Source organism: Bos indicus, chromosome 3, assembly GCF_029378745.1.
Source record: "Bos indicus isolate NIAB-ARS_2022 breed Sahiwal x Tharparkar chromosome 3, NIAB-ARS_B.indTharparkar_mat_pri_1.0, whole genome shotgun sequence".
In the NCBI taxonomy this organism is placed as follows: Eukaryota; Metazoa; Chordata; class Mammalia; order Artiodactyla; family Bovidae; genus Bos; species Bos indicus.
This window is the reverse complement of record NC_091762.1, coordinates 49,867,948-49,891,758: the sequence shown is the minus strand read 5'-3', so window position 1 is coordinate 49,891,758 and position 23,811 is coordinate 49,867,948. Positions and strand designations below refer to the sequence as shown.

Sequence of the window (23,811 nt, the reverse complement as noted above, 5' to 3'; positions counted from 1 at the left end):
TTGAAAGTAAGTAGTGCTCTACAGGCTTCTCAGGTAGCGCTAGTGGTTAAGAACCCGCCTGCCAACGCAGGAGACTTAACAGATGTGGGTTTGATTCCTGGGTTAGAAGATCCCGTGGAGAAGAGCATGGCAACCCATTCCAGTATTCTTGCCTGGAGAATCCCATGGACAAAGAGCCTAGGAGGCTACAATCCATAGGGTCACACAGACTTGGACACGACTGAAATGACTAAGGCATTCAGAGGGTAGCCATCTATCAGAAGACCCTAGAAACCAAATGTAAGGAATCCTTTCCATCATTGCCTTGGTTTGCATGTGGATGGGCACATCATCCCTGTGTGGAGAAGCTGATGCTGTAACTTAGCCTCTAATGGGATTGGGGAATATTTTTCTCAGAAGAGTCACTGAGAACCCAAGAGGGATGTTTCTTAATGAGTGGTAGAGAAAAATCTGGTGGCATAAGATGGCAGAGTAGAAGGACGTGCACTCATCTTCTCCTGTGAGAACTCCAAAACTACAACTTGCGGCTGAACAACTGTTGACTGGAGAATGTTGGATACCACCAAAAAAGATACCCACATCCAAGGGCAAAGGAGTAGCACCATAAGATGGTAGGAGAGGTGAAATTGCGTTTAGAATCAAACCCCTTATTGGCAGAGATGCTCAGAGGGCTCAAAAAAGCCTTGTGTACACTAGGTCCCAGAGACCCCACAGAGACTGAGCCAGAACTGTGTTTGAGTGTCTCCTGCGAAGGTACAGGTGAGCAGTGGCCTGCCACAGCGGGCAGGGGCTCTGGGTGCAGCAGACCTGGGTATGGCATAAGCCGTCTTGGAGGAGGTCGCCGTTAACCCCGCCATAGAGCCACCAGAACTTACACAGGACTGGGGAAACAGACTCTTGGAGGGCACAAACAGAACCTTGTGTGCACCAGGACCCAGGAGAAAGGAGCAGTGACCCTACAAGAGACTGACCCAGACTTGCCCGTGAGTGTCCGGGAGTCTCCGGCGGAGGCGTGGGTCAATGGTGGCCTGTTGCAGGGTCGGGGGCACTGAGTGTGGCAGTGCTTGCATGGGATCTTTTGAAAGAGGTCCCCATTATCTTCATCACCTCAACCATAGTTTGCCCTCAGGTGAAACAACAGGGACGGAACACAGCCCTCAACAGACAATTGGGTTAAAGACTCACTGAGCATGGCCCTGCCCATCAGAACAAGACCCAGTTTCCCCCTCAGTAAGTCTCTCCCATCAGGAAACTTCCATAAGCCTCTTATCCTTACCCATCAGAGGGCAGACAGAATGAAAACCACAATCACAGAAAACTAACTAAACTGATCACATGGATCACTGCCTTGTCTAACTCAATGAAACTATGAGCCATGCCATGTAGGGCCACCCAAGATGGATGGGTCGTGGTGGAGAGTTCTGACAAAATGTGGCCCACTGGAGAAGGGAATGGCAAACCACTTCAGTATTCCAGCTTTGAGAACCCCATGAACAGCATGAAAAGGCGAAAAGATAGGGCACTGAAAGATGAACTCCCCAGGTCAGTAGGTGCCCAATATGCTATGGGAGATGAGTGGAGAAATAAGTCCAGAAAGAATGAAGAGATGGTACCTAAACAAAAACAATACCCAGTTGTGGATGTGACTGGTGGTGGAAGTAAAGTCCAATGCTGTAAAGAGCAATATTGCATAGAAACCTGGAATGTTAGGTCCATGAATTGGAATTGATCAAACAGGAGATGGCAAGAGTGAACATCGACAATTTAGGAATCAGTTGACTAAGATGGACTGGAATGGGTGAATTTAACTCAGGTGACCATTATATCTACTGTGGGCAAGAATCCCTTGGAAGAAATAGAGTAGCCATAATAGTCAACAAAAGAGTCCTAAATGCAGTACTTGGATGCAATCTCAAAAACGACAGAATAATCTCTGTTCATTTCTAAGGCAAACCATTCAATATCAGAGTAATCCAAGTCTGTGCCCCAGCACCAGCAATGCTGAAGAAGCTGAAGTTGAATGGTTCTATGAAGACCTACAAGATCTTCTAAAACTAACACCCAAAAAGATGTCCTTTTTTATTAGAGACTGGAATGCAAAAGTAGGAAGTCAAGAGATACCTGGAGTAACAGACAAATTTGGCCTTGGAATACAAAATGAAGCAGGTCAAAGGCTAACAGAGTTTTGCCAAGAGAACACACTGGTCGTAGCAAACACACTCTTCCGACAACACAAGAGGAGGCTCTACACATGGACATCACCAGACGGTCAGTACTGAAATCAGATTGATTATATTCTTTGCAGCCAAAGATGGAGAAGCTCTGTACAGTCAGCAAAAACAAGACCAGGAGCTGACTGTGGCTCAGATCATGAACTCCTTATTGCCAAATTCAGACTGAAATTGAAGAAAGTAGGGAAAACCACTAGACGATTCAGGTATGATCTAAATCAAATCCCTTATGATTATACAATGGAAGTGACAAATAGATTCAAGGGATTAGATCTGATAGACAGAGTGTCTGAAGAATTATGGATAGAGGTTCGTGACATTGTTCAGGAGGCAGTGATCAAGACCATCCCCAAGAAAAAGAAATGCAAAAAGGCAAAATGGTTGTCTGAGGAGGCCTAACAAATAGCTGAGAAGAGAACAGAAGCTAAAGGCAAAGGAGAAAAGGAAAGACATAGGCATTTGAATGCAGAGTTCCAAAGAATAACAAGGAGAGATAAGAAAGCCTTCCTCAGTATCAGTGCAAAGAAATAGAGGGAAACAATAGAATGGGAATGACTAGAGATCTCCTCAAGAAAATTAGATACCAAGGGAACATTTCATGCAAAGATGGGCACAATAAAGGACAGAATGGTATGGACCTAAAAGAAGCAGAAGATATTAAGAAGAGGTGGCAAGAATACACAGAAGAACTATACAAAAAAGATCTTCATGACCCAGATAACCACACTGGTGTGATCACTGGAGTGCAAAGTCAAGTGAGCGTTAGGAAGCATCATTACAAACAAAGCTAGTGGAGGTAATGGAATTCCAGTTGAGCTATTTCAAATCCTAAAAGATGATGCTGTGAAAGTGCTGCACTCAATGTGCTAGCAAATATGGAAAACTCAGCAGTGGCCACAGGACTGGAAAAGGTCAGTTTTCAATTCCAATCCCCAAAAAAGGCAATGCCAAAGAATGCTCAAATTATTGCACAATTGCACTCATCTCACACACTAGCAAAGTAATGCTCAAAATTCTCCAAGCTAGTCTTCAATAGTATGTGAACTGTGAACATTCAGATGTTCAAACTGGATTTAGAAAAAGCAGAGGAACCAGAACATCTGGTTTGCCAACATCTGCTGGATCATCGAAAAAGCAAGAGAGTTCCAGAAAAACATCTATTTCTGCTTTATTGACTATGCCAAAGCCTTTGATTGCGTGGATCACAACAAATTGTGGAAAATTCTGAAAGAGCTGGGAATACCAGACGACCTGACCTGCATCCTGAGAAAACTGTATGCAGGTCAAGAAGTAACAGAACTAGACTCAGAACAACAGACTGGTACCAAATCGGGAAAGGAGTATGTCCAGGCTGTATATTGTCACCTTGCTTATTTAACTTACATGCAGAGAACATCATGTGAAATGCCAGGCTGGATGAAGCACAAGCTAGAATCAAGATTCCTGGGAGAAATATCAATAACCTCAGATATGAAAATGACACCACCCTTATGGCAGAAAGCGAAGAACTAAAGAGCCTTTTGATGAAAGTGAAAGAGGAGAGTGAAAAAGTTGGCCTAAAACTCAACATTCAGAAAAGTAAGATCGTGGCATCTGGTCCCATCACTTCATGGCAAATAGATGGGGAAACAATGGAAACAGTGAGAAGCTTTATTTTGGGGGGCTCCAAAATCACTGCAGATGGTGACTGCAGCCATGAAATTAAAAGATGCTTGCTCCTTGGAAGAAAAGCTATGATCAACCTAGACAGCATATTAAAAAACAGACATTACTCTGCCAACAAAGGTCTGTCTAGTCAAAGCTATGGTTTTTCCAGTAGTCATGTATGGATGTGAAAGTTGGACTATAAAGAAAGCTGAGCACTGAAGAATTGATGCTTTTGAACTGTGGTGTTGGAGAAGACTCTTGAGAGTCCCTTGGACTGCAAGGAGATCAAATCAGTCCATCCAAACGAAATCAGTCTTGAATATTCATTGGAAGAACTGATGCTGAAGATGAAACTCTGATAGTCTGGCCACCTGATGCAAAGAACTGAGTCATTGGAAAAGACCCTGACGCTGGGAAAGATTGAAGGCAGGAGGAGAAGGGGACAACAGAGGATGAGATGGTTGGATGGCATCACCAACTCTATGGACGTGAGTTTGAGCAAGCCCCGGGAGTTGGTGATGAACAGGGAAGCCTGGTGTCCTGCAGTCCATGGGGTTGCAAAGAGTCAGACACGACTGAGTGACTGAATTGAACCAAAATGACTTAGCATGCAAGCACACACAATGCTCTACAGATGGAGGGCATGTGATGGTAGTGGTCAAGACTTTATCACCACCATCATGATAGAAACGCTGGGGATGTTGGGGATAGGGGGACCAGCTCACAGCATCAAAGACAAGAGACGATCCGGTTCTTGCGTCCATGGAACCACTACAACGTGGCTTCCTTGGAAAGTCACTTCGCTCTCTGGATGTCCCCATCCCTGGCACCAAGGGGGCAATGAACTTACTACTCCACCTCTCTCTCCAACTTCATGATCTAATAAAATGATAAATGTGAGCAAGCTTTGAAAACTGCAGTATACTATACCTTCCTTGCACACACATATAGAACACATTTTTCTCACTAAACTTCTGTGGGAAAGAATGTGAAGTTGCTCAATTGTGTCTGACTCTTTGTGACCCCATGGACTGTAGCCTGCCAGGCTCCTCTGTCCATGGGATTCTCCAGGCAGGAATATTGGAGTGGGCTTCCATTTCCTTCTTCAGGAGATCTTCCCAACCCAGGGATTGAAACCGGGTCTCCCACACTGCAGGCAGCCTCTTTACCTGAGTCACCAGGGAAGCCCTGGAGTGAGAAAGAATAGACTGAAGCTAATAGAGGAAGAAGAGAGTCAGAAAATGATCAAAGACTCACAAAGTCGTGGTTTTCCCTGCTCCATTGTGACCGAGGAATGCGGTAATCTGACTTTCATAGAAGGTAATGTTAAGACGGTCCACGGCTGGCCTGCCATAGGGCTCAAATATCTTTACCAGATTCTTCACACATACTCCGGGAACCAAGCCTGGAAGCTCACGTTCAAAGAAGCAGTCTTGGAAAAAATGAACATGATGTAACAATGGCTTCACGTACACACTACCCAAGGTTCCTTGTTGAGACCATTGTCTTCTGTACCTATGGCTTTAACTATAGCTTTATCACGGTGACTACAGAATAATAATGGTAATAATAGTGTCTAACATTTGTTGAGCTGTTACTCTGTGCCAAGCATTGTTTCAAGTGCTTTATATATATTACCATGCCATTTCTACAGATGAGGAAACCTAAAGAGATATCAAGAGTCCAATCAAGGTCACATGGTTTGTGAGTGGCAGAGCTGGGATTTGAATGCAGATGTGCTCATTGTCTGTATGGAGAGTTAGCCCTAAGCTCAGCCTTCAGTCCCAGGCCTTCATTTCTGACAGTCTGCAGGGGATTTGCTCAGGAATTTCTTGGAACAGCTCAGGGTCCTCATTCTCTTTCCCAAACAGTGTCTTCCTTCAGGCTATCTTATGTCCATTCTCCTAGTCACCTTGGCTCACATCTTTGAGTTAACTCTACTAACGCTGACTACTTGCTTTTAGCGCTCCAGTTTCTCCAATTAGGGTAGGACAGTCCACTCTTTCTCACCACTGTCCCTCAAACTCTGTCCCTCCACTTTTAAACTCCATACTCCCCTCCAGTTTGAGGTCCACTTGGTGTCCACTTCTCCCTGCTTTAGTTCACACAAGACAGTGATGGGGCTTCCCTGGTGGCTCAGATGGTAAAGAATCTGCCTGCAGTGCAGGAGACCTGGGTTGCATCCTTGGGTTGGGAACATCCCCTGGAGAAGGGAATGGCTACCCATTCCAGTATTCTTGCCTGGAAAATTCCATGGGCAGAGGAGCTGATGGGCTATAGTCCATGGGGTCACAAAGAGTCAGACATGACTGAGTGACTAACACTTTTCATTTATATGTGTTACTTAATTTGTCACCTTAATATTGTAATTCTGAGCACTTACTCCCCTGCCAAAGAAAGGGGGGAGGGGGAAATCCCAGTGCTGCTTCTGTGCTTCCTCTGGCCTTGCTGACAGTTGAGGTGGGACTGGACCCCCACCCTCTGATTTTGGTCTTGGAATTCCACTCTGGGAGGAGGGTCTTCCCAAAGGTTCTGCTGACTGGAAACTGCAGGAATCACAGGTCTCCAACCTCAGCTTTGTGAAATGGCACCTGGGGTGCGTCAGACACACGGAGGCTGGACCTTCTCCTGCAACAACAGGTGAAGTCCAGAGGTCATGCTGCCTCTCTGCACCCAGGGTGACAATAGCGGAGCATTTCAGAATCCATAGAGGAATTCTAGAGAAATCCATATGCTTGAGGAAAGAAGAACATGGTGGGGGTGGGGTGGGGGTGGGGGAACCGGGACAGAACTGGTTCAAGAGGGAAGGTAAGGGAGGTAAAGGCCAAGAGAACACTTGCAAACTTGGTCTATGAGTTGAGGAATTACTAAGTAACTTCCATGGTCAGGAAAGGCCTTTGATGGCTTGAATGAATGGACCTCTAGATTTGTAAATCACAAATGAAATGTAGTCAGCTCCTCTAGACACGCTCCCCCTGTGCACAGGAGCATTTATTTTTGTCTTTCCTTATAGCTCATATCCGCTTGAAGTCCCAGTGACCCAAGTTATTGTTCTTGCTAAATCCTCGGAAGTCAGCACATTTGTGCAATTCACTGGGGGTTTGCCTAACAAGGGCACAAACACACCATATACTTGGGATTTGCTTTCTCCAGGAAATATGTGTTAATGTCTGGCTGGACCATTCCTTCCACACATGGGCAGCTGGACCCTAGAGAAGGTATCAGGTTTAACCCCTGTCAAGAGAGTCAGCTTCCTGGGTTCCATTTCACCCCACTCAGGAGGTGTTCTGCTCTAGCCCTTTGCAGTATTCTAAATCTTCTCTTGCCTCTGTTCTGCATTCTTTATTGAGGGTTTTTTGTTTTTTACCATTTATTCCTTCTGGGTATTCTGGGTCCTCCATTTCCTCTGTTATTGGTTCTGTCTTTTCCAAGGCTCTTTCTTCTCTGGTTGAACAGCCTGCACAAACCAAAAGCCACTGTTACTCTCCTGGTGAAGGCTGAGAATCAGGAAAGACAGGAAACAAGAGAAGAAGAGGGGAGCAGAGTTTCCTACCATAGCTGGAAAATAGCTGGAAAGCACAGTTCCCTCAGAAGGCCAGGTCGACATTGCCAGGACCAGCCCCGAGGAGGGCCCTGCCAGCCTCTGACCTGTGGGGCTGTGAAGTTCCCACAGGGTCTGGGGAGAGGGGGTGCTTCCCAGAGGTCTGATTTGGCAGCTGTTGGTGAGCACAGAGGGAATTTTGTACTAGAAGTTTCACTTATCCTCAGGTGGAGCCCACAGTGCCAGAAATTGTGATTTAAAAAAAAATTAAAACCAGGATTGACTTTTAAATGGGTTAATTTTTTTTTCAGCTCACTAATGGTACTTTTCACTCCAATCCAAAACACGTCAAAGTCATGGTGAATCTCCAGTAAAAGTCCATTCAAGCTGATATGATGGGCAGGCAGACTGAGACATTGTTTACCTGAGAAATCTGTCAATACTTTCATGGGCATTCAAGTATTTGGGGATTAACACCAGAGGTGAGCCTGGCTACTGGACAGGCTTACACAAATTGTGGTGTAAACACTCACGCACATGTTCTCACACTCACACACACCCTGACACTCACAACACCCATACCCCTAGCCCTCACAGAGGCGCTTTTTGTAAACTTCACCTTTGGTTTCAAAGGACAAAATAGATAACTAATGAGAACACATTATACAGCACAGGGAACTCTACTCAGTGCTCTGTGGTAATCTAAACGGGAAGGAAATCCAAGGAAGAGGGGATACATATACACACATGTGGCTGACTTGCTTTGCTGCACTTAGAAACTAACACAACACTGTAGAGCAACTATTCTCCAACACAAAAAATAAATTCATTTCCTGAAAAAAAAGGACATCACAACACCCTGAAAGGGGAAGAGAAGCAGAAACACAAGCCAGCTAGAGAAGAAAGCAGAGGCGGGAGGAAACCGTCGTCGCCAAGCATCTAAAGGCCCTGGCTACAGGTGCACATCCGCGAGCAGGCTGGTGTCCTAATGCTGCAGTCGGCCGAGGCCTCTCCGCCCACACTGCTGTCTGTAGACCGCAGGCTGTGTGGTGGGTGATGCGTACTGGGCCCTGCTCAGGGACCGGCCCCCGCTGGCACTGCTGTTTCCTGAAGGACTTTTAAATCTATTGCCCACAATCCCTTTGATCACTTTACTAGCCATCATACTGCATTAAATGTATAATAATAAAATAGCAGGAGGAAATATTCTCCTAGTCACTGGAGTGAGTTCCTTGCCAGGAAATACATGTCCCAATTCCAGATTTAGTCCAAAATGGCCAACAGGAACTGGGTTAGACATTAGATGTCTCTTGGGCTCCATGTCTTCATCTATGAAAGGAGCAGATTAGGTGGAAAAACTCAGCTCTTTTCTAATTTTAGAGAAATTTAGGAATCTATTTCAGTCTAGCTTGTGAGACAGGTGAAAAATATTTAGCTTCTGTTGGCAAAAATACATGTGACTCATTTTTGAAGGAGCACATTTGTCTTAAAATTTTTCTTTTTAGAGGCAGCATATCTGTTGAGATTATAGAGGGAAAAACAAGCCCACAAAGTCGTGATACTCACTGAAATTAGAAACATATGGAACAGACTTCTGTGTTGAAAATTCCCATTTATGATAGGTTATAAGTTTATTATAGTAGAAGTTTAAAAGTTTACTAGATAGACAAGAAAGACAGACAAGGCAACATAATGGGGAAAAAACCCCACAAAACACTGAGCTGTTGAAATGTTGTTTGAATCATTAAAAAAAAAGGCAACCCCCACTGCAAACCTTTTAAAGGTCCTAGACTAATCCCCTAGAGAAAACAAACATTTATCTTAGTGCTTAAAGGCTAAATCCTGGCCCAGGCCCAATAATACAAAGTAAAGGGCAAGTAGGTAAGGAACAAGCAGATTGGAAAGCATCTCCTTTGCTTCCAGAGACTCCTAGCTCCAGGGGCGCCTCCAGCTCTCAGCTCTGGAATTTCTCTATCTCCTCATCCCTCACAGGAGTCTATAGTACACAGCTCCCCTCTCCACCCCCCACTTCTAGAACTCTCCCTTGGCTTCTGTCCTGTTCAGGAAAAAAGGTAAATTTTACTTATGATGCATTCTGGGCAAATGTCCTTTTAACCCTCTTTTCCAGTCACAAGAAAGACCAGCGCTAAGGGAATCTGGGAGTCTGCCCCAGCCTCTGGATGCCAGGAAAATAAACTTATTGCTTTGGGAAAATAAATGTATTTATATTTGAAAAAGTGGAGAGGACTAAAAAACCACACGAAGAGACACAGCAGAAGATGGATTTCTCTGTGATTCTCTAGATCTGTCTGCTTTATTATTTAATTAATTATTTTAATTGGAGGTTAATTACTTTACAATATTGTGGCGGTTTTTTGCCACACATCGATCTGAATCAGCCACGGGTGCACATTGTCCCCTGGTCCTGAACCCCCCTCCCACCTCCCTCCCCATCTCATCCCTCTGGGTTGTCCCAGTGTACCGGCTTTGAGTGCCCTGTTTCATGCATTGAACTTGAACTGGTCATCTATTTGACATATGGTAATATACATGTTTCACTGCTATTCTCTCAAATAATTCCCCCCCCCCTTGCCTTCTCCCACAGAGTCCAAAAGTCTGTTCTTTATGTCTCTTTTGCTGTCTTGTACATAAGGTCATCATTATCATCTTTCTAAATTCCATATATATGTGTTAATATACTGTATTGGTGTTTTTCTTTCTGACTTACTTCACTCTGTATATAGGCTCCTGTTTCATCCACCTCATTAGAAATGACTCAAATGTGTTCTTTTTAATAGCTGAGTAATATATACACTTTGTATATATACCACAACTCTCTTTTCCAGATTCTATAGATCTGTTTGCTTTAAATTGAGAAGTTGCAAACCTCGTTTGCACCCTCAAGTGGTCTGGCTTTCTTTTAAGCGTGCACTTTAATCCACTGGGCACAACCAGGATGCAAGGGCTTATCAATGCTCAGCCATCACCCTGGTCCAGTCACTCACAAAACAGGGGCTCCCAGAGGCCGTGATGATGCACTAAGGAACAGAGCCCCTAGCAGACAGCTAACTAATCAGGAATCTCACACTTCATGTAAGAACCACCTCTACAATGCACACATATCCAATATAAAGACAAAGGAGTTAATTTCAAACATTTGTTTTTCTTTCTTAATTAAAAAAAAATTTAAACAACTCACCTTCACCACCTAGCCAGTAAGACTCTTGTAGAAGGAAGTACCAAGGAAGTGGGGTTCCATAGTCCCCTAAAGATAGATAGGCAAATAAAGGGAAAAAGTCTCAGTAGTTCAATCTTACCATAGTTCTATAAGATCTAGAATTTATCTACCTGAACCTCAGGTTGTAACTATATATATTTATAGTTCATAAGCATTACATAGCTATCCATATGGTTCCTCTAAGACTACTTCTAATATGCTTCAATTCAAAAGGTCATGTTTCGGGGGTGAAATCAGCAACACCAAGACTGATGATCTTAACTAACAGTAGTTTTCCAAGAAACCATTTAATTAAAGAATTTAAGCATGCTCTTTTCAACAGTTACCAGATAATAATAGTGATGATAACCACTAACATTTGTTGAATGTTCTTTCTGTGTCAAACATAACTGTGAGCCCCTTCAATGTGCTAAATAATTTAATCCCCAAAATAACACAAAGGGATAGGTAGTATTACTATTCTTGTGGATAAAGAAATTATGGCACACTGAATTTGAAGCTTCTGCCCAATGTCACAGCTAATTTAATAGAGGTGTAAGAATTCCAACATTGGTAGTCTGGTTCTAATACCACTGATCTTTTTTTAAAAAATTAATTAATTATTTTTGGCTGTGCTGGTTCTTTACTGCTGCAGGGGCTTTTCTCTAGTTGCAGTGAGTGGGGGTTACCCTCTAGTGTGGTGCATGGGCTTCTCATTGCGGTGGCTTCTCTTGTTGCAAAACACAGGCTCCAGAGCACACAGCCTTCAGTAGTTGCAGTGTGTGGGCTCAGTAATTTCAGTTCCCAGGCTCTAGAGCAAAGGCTCAATAGTTTTGGCACATGGGTTTAGTTGCTGTATGGTATGTGGGATCTTCCTGGACTAGGGATCAAACCCACGTCTCCTACATTGGCAGGTGGATTCTTCATCATTGAGCCACCAAGGAAGCCCAACACCACTAATCTTAACCATACCATCCTACTGGATCCACTTGAGTTTCAAAGAATCAACTACCAAGTTTCTAGTCCAGTTCTCCTAGCTTGCTGCCTATAAATGTTGATTTTGTGAGAATATTATCTTTGCTTATTTAATAGTTACCCTGTGCCTTATGGCCAATGCTAGACTGTAATCCCTGAAGGACAGGCTTGGGTCAGTTTTTTTCACTTTTTCTTCCCTGAGTACCTGTGCTACTGAGTCTAATACATTAGTGCTGCTTAGTACATAGTGGTTGATCATATTAAAGCTTTATCTTGGCTAAAAGAAAGCTCTTGAAATATGCACAAATTATATTTTCAATCTAATTAATTTTCACTTATTATACCTCTCTCTAATGGCCCAGTGAGATGGAAAAAATGGAGGCTGAGAAAGTCAAGTATATTTCTTTGAATTCACTGTTATAAGGTTGAATTATATCCCTTGACTCTCTCTTCCCCCAAAAGAGATATATTGAGGTGTGTGTAGAATACAAAATAATAATTGATCTTTGTCCACAGTTCCTGGTACAGAGCTCTTAAAACCTCTGGAGTTTCCTGAATGATAGAAGTGCCCTTGTTATTCATCAGTTCAGTTCAGTTGCTCAGTCATGTCCAGCTCTTTCTGACCCCATGGACTGCAGCACACCAGGCTTCCCTGTCCATCACCAACTCCCAGAGCTTGCTCAAACTCATGTCCATTGAGTCAGTGGTACCATACAACCATCTCATCCTCTGTCGTCCCCTTCTCCTCCTGCCTCCAGTCTTTACCAGCATCATGGTCTTTTCCAATGAATGAATCAGTTCTTTGCATCAGGTGGCCAAAGTATTGAAGCTTCAGCTTAAGCATCAGCCCTTCTAATGAATATTCAGGACTGATTTCCTTTAGGATGGACTGGTTTGATCTCCTTGCAGTCCAAGGGACTCTTGAGAGTCTTTTCCAACACCACAGTTCAAAAGCATCAGTTCTTCGGTGCTCAGAGATTTTTGTGTATGTAATTTGTATCCTGCAATTTTACTAAATTTTAAAATTAGTTCTATCAGTTTTTTTTTTTTTGATGGAGTCTTTAGAGTTTTATAAACTTTAGAGTTTTCTAAAAACTTCTCTGGAGAAGGAAATGGCAACCCACTCCAGTGTTCTTGCCTGGAGAATCCCATGGATGGAGGAGCTTGGTGGGCTACAGTCCACGGGTCACAAAGAGTTGGACACGACTGAGAGGCTTCACTTTAACTTAGAGTTTTCTATACATAAAATAATGTCATCTACAAATGTTACTATGTATAAATGTACCTCTTTTCTGATTTGGATGTCTTTAATTTCTTTTTCTTGTCTGATTGCTGTGGCTAGGACTTCCAATATTATGATGAATACAATTAGCAAATGGGTGTTGGGTTCTGAGATCCCTCCTGGTTATGGATCACTGTGCCAAGGGTGGGGATTATGGTGAAACTGTGTCTTAAACTCCCCTACCTGCTTTGCCTGATGTGTAGTTATCACTCAGCCAGACTTTAGGTTTTTTTAAAAGAGGAAATGGTGGCATATGAAGCTGAAGACTCGGTTCTCTATGAGGGAAGGTGAATTCAGCATCTTCTTACCCTGACATCTTCTGAAGAATTTGAACAGAGGATTGACACCACCCGACCTAGATTCTGAAAGGATCTCCCTGAACACAGTGTGGAAAACAGACTGGTAAGAGATGATGATGGAAGGAGGAGGCTTGGACTGAGAAGGTTGTGTAGAGGTGGTGACAAGAGATCATATTCGGAATCTGTTTCTAAAGGTGAGTCAAGCATTCACTGATGGATTTTTGGTTCCTGGATTTAAGATTTAAATATGGGTTCTGAGAGTTCAAGCTGAAAGACTTCAGAAAGAATAAGATTTTGAAAAAAATTGAAGTATAGTTGATACAAAATGTTGTGTTGGTTTTGGTAGAATCACTTTGCTGTACACCATACCTATATTTATACTCCTTTTTTAATTTCTTTCCTATATTTCTTTCCCATTATAGGTTGTTATAAGATATTGAATATAATTCCCTGTACAGCAGGTCTCTGTTGTTTATCTACATTATATATAGTATTGTGTACATGTTAATCACAAACTCCTGATTTATCCCCCAACTCTGCTATCACCTTTAGTAAGTATAGGTTCATTTTCTTTTTTTCTTCTTTTTAAAAATATTTACTTATTTTTATTTATTTATTTTGCTGCTCTAGGTCTTAGTTGTGGCATGCAGGATATTCAGTCTTCACTGTAACACGTGGGATGCAGGATCCAGTTTTTTAGTTGTGGAGTGTGGGATCTGGTTCCTGGACCAGGGATTGAACCCAGGCCCCCTGCACTGGGAGTGCAAATTCTTAGTTCCTGGATCATCAGGAAAGTCCCTATAAGTTTCTATGTCTGTGAGTCTATTTCTCTTTTGTAAATAACAAAACATTTGCACCATGTTTTTACATTCCACATACAAGTGATATCATGTGATATTTGTCTTTCTGTATCTGACTTACTTCACTCAGTTTGACAATATCTAGGTCCACCCACATCACTGCAAATGGCATTATTTCATTCTTTTTATGGCTGAGTAGTATTCCATTGTATATATATTCTTTATCCATTCCTCTGTCAATGGACATATAGTTTGCTTCTATTCCTTGGCTATTATAAATACTTCTGCTTTGACTATTCGGGTGCATGTATCTTTTCAAATTACAGTTTTCTCTGGCTATATGCCCAGGAATGGGATTGATGAATTATATGGCAGCTCTATTTTTAGTTTTTTAAGGAACCTCCAGACTACCTTCCATAGTGGCTGTATCAATTTACATTTCCACCCATAGTATAGGAGGGTTCCCTTTTCTCCACACCCTCTCCAGCATTTGTTATTTGTAGACTTATTAATAATGGCCATTCTGACTCAATTCAGTTCAGTTACTCAGTCGTGTCCGACTCTTTGCAACCCCATGAATCGCAGCACGCCAGGTCTCCCTGTCCATCACCAACTCCCGGAGTTCACCCAAACCCATGTCCATCGAGTCAGTGATGCCATCCAGCCATCTCATCCTCTGTCGTCCCCTTCTCCTCCTGCCCCCAATCCCTCCCAGCATCAGAGTCTTTTCCAATGAGTCAACTGTTCGCATCAGGTGGCCAAAGTATTGGAGTTTCAGCTTTAGCATCAGTCCTTCCAAAGAACACCCAGGACTGATCTCCTTTAGAATGGACTGGTTGGGTCTTCTTGCAGTCCAAGGGACTCTCAAGAGTCTTCTCCAACGCCACAGTTCAAAAGCATCAATTCTTTGGCGCTCAGCTTTCTTCACAGTCCAACTTTCACATCCATACATGACCACTGGAAAAACCATAGCCTTGACTAGACAGACCTTTGTTGGCAAAGTAATGTCTCGGCTTTTGAATTCTGACTAGTACCTCACTATATTTTTGATTTGCATTTCTTTAATAATTAGCAGTGTTGAGCATCTTTTCATGAGCTCATTGATCATCTGTATGTCTTCTTTGAATAAATATCTATTCTTCTTTGAATAAATGTCTTCTGCCCATTTTTAGATTTGTTTGTTTGTTTTTGCCGTTTAGTTGTGTAAGCTGTTCGTATGTTTTGGAAATTAATCCCTTGTCTAATGCATCATTTGCAATCATTTTCTTCCAGTCCATAGACTGTCTTTTTGCTTTATGCCTTTTTTGCTATGCAAAATCCAAGAAGTTTGATTATGTTCCATTTGTTTATTCTTGCTTTTATTTCTTTTGCCTTGGGAGACTGACCTGGGAAAACATTCCTATAATTTATGTTCAAGAGTGTTTTGCCTATATCCCTTTCTAGGATTTTATGGTATCACGTCTTATATTTTAAGTCTTTAAACCATTTTGAGTTTATTTTTGTGTACAGTGTGAGGGTGTGTTCTAATTTCATTGATTTACATGTAGCTGTCCAGCTTTCCCAACACCACTTGCTAGTCAATCTGTTCAGTCGCTCAGTCGTGTCCGACTCTTTGTGACCCCATGAATCACAGCATGCCAGGCCTCCCTGTCCATCACCAACTCCCGGAGTTCACTCAAACTCACGTCCATCGAGTCAGTGATGCCATCCAGCCACCTCATCCTCTGTTGTCCCCTTCTCTTCCTGCCCTCAGTCCCTCCCAGCATCAGAGTCTTTTCCAATGAGTCAACTTTGCATGAAGTGGCCAAAGTACTGGAGATTCTGCTTTAGCATCATTCCTTCCAAAGAAATTCCAGGGCTGATCTCCTTCAGAATGGACTTGCTAAAGAGACTGTATTTTCTCTATTGTATATCCTTACCTCCTTTATCAAAGATTAATTGGGTGTAGTTGTGTGGATTTACTTATGGGCTCTCTATTCTGTTTCATTGATCCATTTGTCTGTTTTTGCTCCAATACCATGCTGTTTTGATTCCTATAGTTTTGTAGTATTGTCTGAAGTCTGGGAGGTTATGCTTCCAGCTTTGTTCTTTTCCCTCAGGATTACTTTGGCAATTTTGGGTCTTTCATGGTTCCATATAAATTTTAGGATTATTTGTCCTAGTTCTGTGAAAAATATCTTGAGTAATTTGATAGTGAGTGAGTAAGTGAAAGTCACTCAGTCATGTGTGACTATTTGCGACCCCATGGACTATTCAGTCCATGGAATTCTCCAGGCCAGAATACTGGAGTAATTCAATAGGGATCACATTAAATCTGTAGATTGTTTTGGGAAGTATGGCTATTTGAACAATATTAATTCTTCCAATCCAAAAGCATGGGATATTTGATTAAGATTTAAACTAGAGTGAAAAGGCAGAGGAACTAAAGAACATAATTACCTTTACCCTATGGAGGAGGACCCTTACCTGGGAACACCTGGTCAAGATACCAGGCAAGCAAGCCATACAGAGCAGCATCAAGGAGCATCATCTTCATGGACATCAGAAAACTGAATTCATCCCCTTCCATGGGACTGTTCCCAATATTGCTCCACTGCAGCCCCACACCTTGCTCTTCAAAACGGGCCAGGTACTCAGTGCCAAACCCAAATGCCACAGGAGACAGCAGGCTCTGCAGTGGGGCAAAGAAGGCATAAAAGATGAGCAGAGGATCTTTAACCCAACCCAACAGAACCCACAAGGTATGGAGGAAGGCCGATGGAGGGTCTACAATGTATTCCGGTCTAAGACCACCCCAGGGAGGGGTTGAGGCAGTCTTCCCACCGGAAGAGAGTTCTGGGAATACTTCTCAGGCCTCAGGGACCCCTGCCCAATACCTACTTGGCACCTTTCACCTGTCCAGTGGATCACAGTGGTACACTAGGGGAGACAGCACAGCACAGCACAGCGAGGGACCAAAGGTCCTCAAGCTTGTCTTCCTACCTCTCCCTGCCTCTACCTGCCTCTTCTACAAAATCTCACAGGTTTTGGTACAACAAAGAAGCTAACTGGAACTGCTTTGTGAGAATCCCAATAGAACTGTCCATAAACTCATCAGTGTTTTAGAGCAGACTAGAAGGCTAGACAGGATATTGTCTCATGACCTCCTGAGCAATGTTAAGCCAAAAATCCTCAGCTTATAATGACTATCACCTTTTCTCATTTCCAGACTAGGGAAAATCTTTTTCTTAGAATCTCCTTGAAGAGCACAAGTAACTGAGTAAGTGGTATGCAGAAAGTCTAAAGAGGAAGTCCCCCAGCCATATCCCCACAGTTGCTCCCTGGCATGGCAGAAAGCACATACACACATACAGAGGGATGAGCTATTCCCACTTGCTCTGCTGGGAGGCCTACCTCTAGTTTGCAGGACATAGGATGGGGTTCAGAGCATCTCTCTGCAGAAGGAAGGGATTCCCTAGCTATATCTTCACAAAAACCATTAAAAAAAATCTCAGCCCAGCCCTGGTCCACAGAGCAGCCAGAACTATAGCTTCCTGGTAGATCCACACATGCAAAGAACTAGTTGTGGCTTCTAAGTGCCAACTGTCTAGATACCAAGATAGCCCAGCTCTGCCAACAGCCAGAGTCATAAGAATTTCTTGCCCATTGTGATAACATTAGAAAATTAGGTGCCATAAACAACAGTAATTAATTCTTATTTAACATGAGAAATAAAAGGCAGATGCCCTGGCAGCACTTGAGCCAAATACGCTTGAGTCTTGAGAACAAGTTCAACTTAAATTTTCCCCAGTGAGATGCAGGTGACAGTCCTTTCTCAACTGCATTGTACAAAGAACCGTGCACAGGGAGATTTTGGAGGACAAAGAAATTTGCATCCTACAGGGCTTAGAAGCTATTTAGTCTGTTTAATGACAGAGTGGACATAGATTATTTGAAAACAATTAGAGAAAAAAAAAATAAAACCATGTTGTTTGGGCATTGTGAAGAGGTCTTTCAGGCAATCCAGAGTCAATTTCTGAAGACCTCTCCTGGGAAGAGGGCCCAACTGGCTCGTTTGTGCACCCCTGTCTGAGTGCCCTGGTAGAACATGACAAAGACACATTAGAGCTACTCTGATTCAAATTCTTTTACAGATAAACAAAAACTTTTAATTTATGGAAACATCTTTCTGGGCAGATTAGTAAAGGAGAAGCTCCCTCCCTTATGAATTTTCTCAGATGTTAGGGAAAAAAAAAGAACTGAGTGAAATGGGCCCCATTGTTCTCCTCTTATGGATACACAAAGGGACCCATGAGCTGAACTGATTTTCGATTACTTCCCAGGGCAGACTTATCAAGCAGATGTGGTGAAGAGGAACTGTTAGGTTGCTCAAGATGAAGACTACTCCCACTTTTGTACCTGTGCCTTTAAACCTTATGTCCATTTCTGCCAAAGGCAAAGTGGACCCCCTAAAGGGCGAGCCAGTCCTCTCAGACTGCTACATACCCTGCAAGTGGAATGCATCGTATTCTAGGTGTAAGCCCAGGGTCCCTTACCACAGCCATCTTCATGTCGGCTGTAATTCGGTCCTGCCAAGCGAAGCAGAGAATGTGTGGCAGGTAGAGGGTGAAGTAGATGACACCACTGCAGGCTGCTGCCAGACTGGCCCTGGAGAAGAAGGTGCTGAGCAGGAAGCACTGCATGATTGTAGCAATGGAGAAAGCCAACAGGAACAGGAAGAGGACGAACGGATTGCTGTAATGCAGGATCCTTCCATGCTGAAACCAAAGTGGCCACTTGAGTCAGTAATTTCTATCCACATCCAGGAGCCCCACCCCTTTAGGAAGTGATCTCTATGTGTTCAGAAGCCCTCCGCCCCAAAGGGATCTTTCCCATGAGCCCAGTGTGTGTTAGCCGCTCAGTTGTATCTGACTCTTTGTGATACCATGGACTGTAGCCCACCACACCCCTCTGTCCATGGAATTCTCCAGACAAGAAATAATGGAGTGGGTAGCCATTCCCTTCTCCAGGGGATCTTCCCGATCCAGGGATCGAACCCCAGTTTTCTGCATCTCAGGCAGATTCTTTACCGTCTGAGCTACCAGGGAAGCCCTGTTAGTGTCTAATTTTCCACACTTAATACTCAACATGTTGCTGCTGCTGCTGCTAAGTCACTTCAGTCGTGTCCGACTCTGTGCGACCCCATAGACGGCAGCCCACCAGGCTCCCCCGTCCCTGGGATTCTCCAAGCAAGAACACTGGAGTGGGTTGCCATTTCCTTCTCCAATGCATGAAAGTGAAAAGTGAAAGTGAAGTTGCTCAGTCGTGCCCGACTCTTAGCGACCCCATGGACTGCACCCTACCAGGCTCCTCCATCCATGGGATTTTCCAGGCAAGAGTGCTGGAGTGGGGTGCCATTGCCTTCTCCAACTCAATATGTTGAGGTCCTTTAATTCTAATTATGTCATTTTCTCCTAGGAGGGTAACATATTGAGCTACCCAACAGTACTGAGTAATTGTTATGGTTCAGTAATGAAATCCTTGGGAAGAGGAAAGTGTGGAGGAAGGAGCCTCGAGCAGGGAGGAAGATCTGCAAAGGGGGTCTTGGAGCATCAATAGTTCCTGTGATATACTGAATTTATGAGGAACAAAAGAGGGAGGTGGGAGACCACCCAACAAGCTTTAACATTTTGCTTTGGTTCTGGGAAATGGCAATCCACTCCAGTATCCTTTCCTGAAAAATCCCGTGGACAGAGGAACCTGGCAGGCTATAGTCCATGGGGTCGCAAGAGTTGGACATGACTTAGAGACTAAATCACCACCACCTGGTCTGTTGACTTAATCATTTATACTTATATTCTGAGATTTGCCTCTCACATTGGTGAAAATGTCTGTAGTTAATCCACATCACTTGAAAGTGGATTAATCCTTGCAGCACATGATATTATAGAAATACATTTCACAGAATCTGTGGACAATATTCAGTACCTTTCATGTGAACTAATGGGTCAGTCACTGGCTATGTAGAAAATAGAACCAAACTAGCTATTTTTAATGAGTGAGCTACTATCCAATTACATTAGCAGATAAATTGAGATGTTAAAATTGATCAAGTCTACTTGTTTCTCTTTTGCGATAGGCCTCCTATGAGGATTTTTACACTTTGCACATAACTCCAAATATGTATAGATCATCCTGTTCTTTTCTTGGGAACATAAAGGTACAAATTGCTTTACCTCTTGAATTGGTTCTGATTATTTGGTGGTGGTACCCTAAAGCACTGGGTTTCTCTAAGTAGAGAGGAGAAACCAATTAGCAATCTGTGTGTGTGTGTGTGTATGTGAGTGTGTATGTGTGTACTGACAGAATGTGGTCCACTGGAGAAGGAAATGGCAAACCACTTCAGTATTCTTGCCTTGAGAACCCCATGAACAGTATGAAAAGGCAAAAAGAAAGGACACTGAAAGATGAACTCCCCAGGTCAGTAGGTGCTACTGGAGATCAGTGGAGAAATAACTCCAGAAAGAATGAAGGGATGGAGCCAAAGCAAAAACAACACCCGGTTGTGGATGGGACTGATGATAGAAGCAAAGTCCGATGCTCTGAAGAGCAATACTGCATAGGAACCTGGAATGTTAGGTCCATGAATCAAGGCAAATTGGAAGTGGTCAAACAGGAAATGGCAAGAGTGAATGTTGACATTCTAGGAATCAGCAAACTAAAATGGACTGGAATGGGTGAATTTAACTCAGATGACCATTATATCTTCTACTGTGGGCAGGAATCCCTTAGAAGAAATGGAGTAGCCATCATAGTCAACAAAAGAGTCTGAAATGCAGTACTTGGATGCAATCTCAAAAATGACAGAATAATCTCTGTTTGTTTCCAAGGCAAATCATTCAATATCACGGTAATCCAAGTCCCCCGACCAGTAACACTGAAGAAGCTGAAGTAGAACAGTTCTATGAAGAACAAGACCTTCTAGAACTAACACCCAAAAAAGATGTCCTTTTCATTATAGGGGACTGGAATGCAAAAGTAGAAAGTCAAGAAATACCTGGGGTAACAGGCAAATTTGGCCTTGGAGTACAGAATGAAGCAAGCAAAGGCTAATAGAGTTTTGCCAAGCGAACGCACTGGTCATAGCAAACACCCTCTTCCAACAACACAAGAGAAGACTCGACACAGGGACATCACCAGACGGTCAATACCAAAATCAGATTGATTATATTCTTTGCAGCCAAAGATGGAGAAGCTCTATACAGTTGAGCAAAAACAAGACCGGGAGCTGACTGTGGCTCAGATCATGAACTCCTTATTGCCAAATTCAGACTGAAATTGAAGAAAGTGGGGAAAACCACTAGACCATTCAGGTATGACCTAAATCAAATCTCTTATGATTATACAGTGAAAGTGAGAAATAGATTTAAGGGACTAGATAGACAGAGTGCCTGATGAACTATGGATGGAGGTTCGTGACATTGTACAAGAGACAGGGATCAAGACCATCCCCATGGAAAAGAAATACAAAAAAGCAAAATGGCTGTCTGAGGATGCCTTACAAATAGCTGTGAAAAGAAGAGAAGTGAAAAGCAAAGGAGAAAAGGAAAGATATAAGCATCTGAATGGCAGAGTTCCAAAGAATAGCAAGAAGAGATAAGAAAGCCTTCCTCAGCGATCAATGCAAAGAAATAGAGGAAAACAATAGAATAGGAAAGACTAGAGATCTCTTCAAGAAAATTAGAGATACCCAGGGAACATTTCATGCAAAGATGGGCTCGATAAAGGACAGAAATGGTATGGAACTAACAGAAACAGAAGATATTAAGAAGAGGTGGCAAGAATACACAGAAGAACTATACAAAAAAGATCTTCATGACACAGATAATTACGATGGTGTGATCACTGACCTAGAGCCAGACATCCTGGACTGTGAAGTCAAGTGGACCTTAGGAAACATCACTACAAACAAAGCTAGTGGAGGTAATGGAATTCCAGTTGAACTATTTCAAATCCTAAATGATGATGCTGTGAAAGTGCTGCACTCAATATATCAGCAAATTAGGAAAACTTAGCAGTGGCCACAGGACTGGAAAAGGTCAGTTTTCATTCCAATCCCAAAGAAAGGCAATGCCAAAGAATGCTCAAACTACCACACAATTGCACTCATCTCACATGCTAGAAAAGTAATGCTCAAAATTCTCCAAACCAGGCTTCAGCAATACGTAAACTGTGAACTTCCAGAGGTTCAAGCTGGTTTTAGAAAATGCAGAGGAACCAGAGATCAAATTGCCAACATTTGCTGGATCATGGAAAAAGCAAGAGAGTTCCAGAAAAACATCTATTTCTGCTTTATTGACTATGCCAAAGCCTTTGACTGTGTGGATCACAATAAACTGTGGAAAATTCTGAAAGAGATGGGAATACCAGACCACCTGACCTGCCTTTGAAAAACCTGTATGCGGGTCAGAAAGCAACAGTTAGAACTGGACGTGGAACAACTGACTGGTTCCAAATAGGAAAAGGAACACATCAAGGCTGTATGTTGTCACCCTGCTTATTTAACTTCTATGCAGAAGACATCATGAGAAACACTGGGCTGGAAGAAGCACAAGCTAGAATCAAGATTGCTGGGAGAAATATCAATAACCTCAGATATGCAGATGACACCACCTTTATGGCAGAAAGTGAACAAGAACTAAAGAGCCTCTTGATGAAGTGAAAGTGGAGAGTGAAAAAGTTGGCTTAAGCTCAACATTCAGAAAACTAAGATCATGGCATCCGGTCCCATCACTTCATGGCAAATAGATGGGGAATCAGTGGAAACAGTGGCTGATCTTATTTTGGGGGGCTCCAAAATCACTGCAGATGGTGATTGTGGCCATGAAATTAAAAGACACTTACTCCTTGGAAGGAAAGTTATGACCAACCTAGACAGCATATTAAAAAGCAGAGACATTATTTTGTCAACAAAGTTCCGTCTAGTCAAGGCTATGGTTTTTCCAGTAGTCATGTTTGGATGTGAGAGCTGGACTGTAAAGAAAACTGAGTGCAGAAGAATTGATGCTTTTGAACTGTGGTGTTGGAGAAGACTCTTGAGAGTCCCTTGAACTGCAAGGAGATACAACCAGTCCATCCTAAATGAGATCAGACCTGGGTGTTCATTGGAAGGACTGATGTTGAAGCTGAAACTCCAGTACTTTGGCCACCTGATGTGAAGAGCTGACTCATTTGAAAAGACCCTGATCGAAGGCAGGAGGAGAACGGGACGACAGAGGATGAGATGGCTGGATGGCATCACTGACTCAATGGACATGAGTCTGGTAAACTCCAGGAGTTGGTGATGGACAGGGAGGCTTGGCATGCTGTGGTTCACGGGGTTGCAAAGAGTCAGACACAACTGAGCGACTGAACTGAACTGAAACTGATGTGTGTGCTCAGTCGTGTCCAACTCCTTGTGACCCCATGGTCCACCAGCTCCTCTGTCAATGGAATTTTCTTTCTTTTTTTTTTTTTCATGGAATTTTCAAGGCAAGAATAACAGAGTGGGTTGCCATTTTCTCCTCTAGAGCAATATCTGTAATGGGCATGTAAGATTTGAATATAAAGAAAATGTGCCACTTACCTCCTGCTGCTACCATTTCTTCTTCCTTCATGCTGTCGTGCCTGCTGGGCACTGACAGAACAGATTGAATAATGGAATAAAACAAATGGCAAAGGATGTGGAAAAGAGCCATGCTTTTAACTAAAAGCAAACTTTGAGGAAATCTAAATAAAATCATGATTAAGACTCAGAAGCCTCATTTTGTATCAAAGAGCTCTCCACATTACCCTGGAAAT

General features: G+C 42.9%; 1 protein-coding gene across 2 annotated transcripts in view; it reads right to left on the bottom strand.

The window, feature by feature from the left end:
• Positions 1 to 23,811, bottom strand: part of ABCA4 (ATP binding cassette subfamily A member 4) — a 125,686-nt gene that overhangs the window by 53,168 nt on the left and 48,707 nt on the right. For both annotated transcript variants that reach the window (XR_011565790.1, XM_070786074.1), the window contains exons 12-16: positions 18,528 to 18,749; positions 16,459 to 16,663; positions 10,619 to 10,684; positions 7,246 to 7,335; positions 5,136 to 5,310 (exon numbers count right to left, since the gene is read on the bottom strand). Coding sequence is in view for 1 of the 2 variants with exons in the window: in XM_070786074.1 (XP_070642175.1) it covers positions 5,136 to 5,310; positions 7,246 to 7,335; positions 10,619 to 10,684; positions 16,459 to 16,663; positions 18,528 to 18,749 (758 nt within the window). In the remaining variant the exon portion in view is untranslated. The remainder of the gene's footprint in view (positions 1 to 5,135; positions 5,311 to 7,245; positions 7,336 to 10,618; positions 10,685 to 16,458; positions 16,664 to 18,527; positions 18,750 to 23,811) is intronic.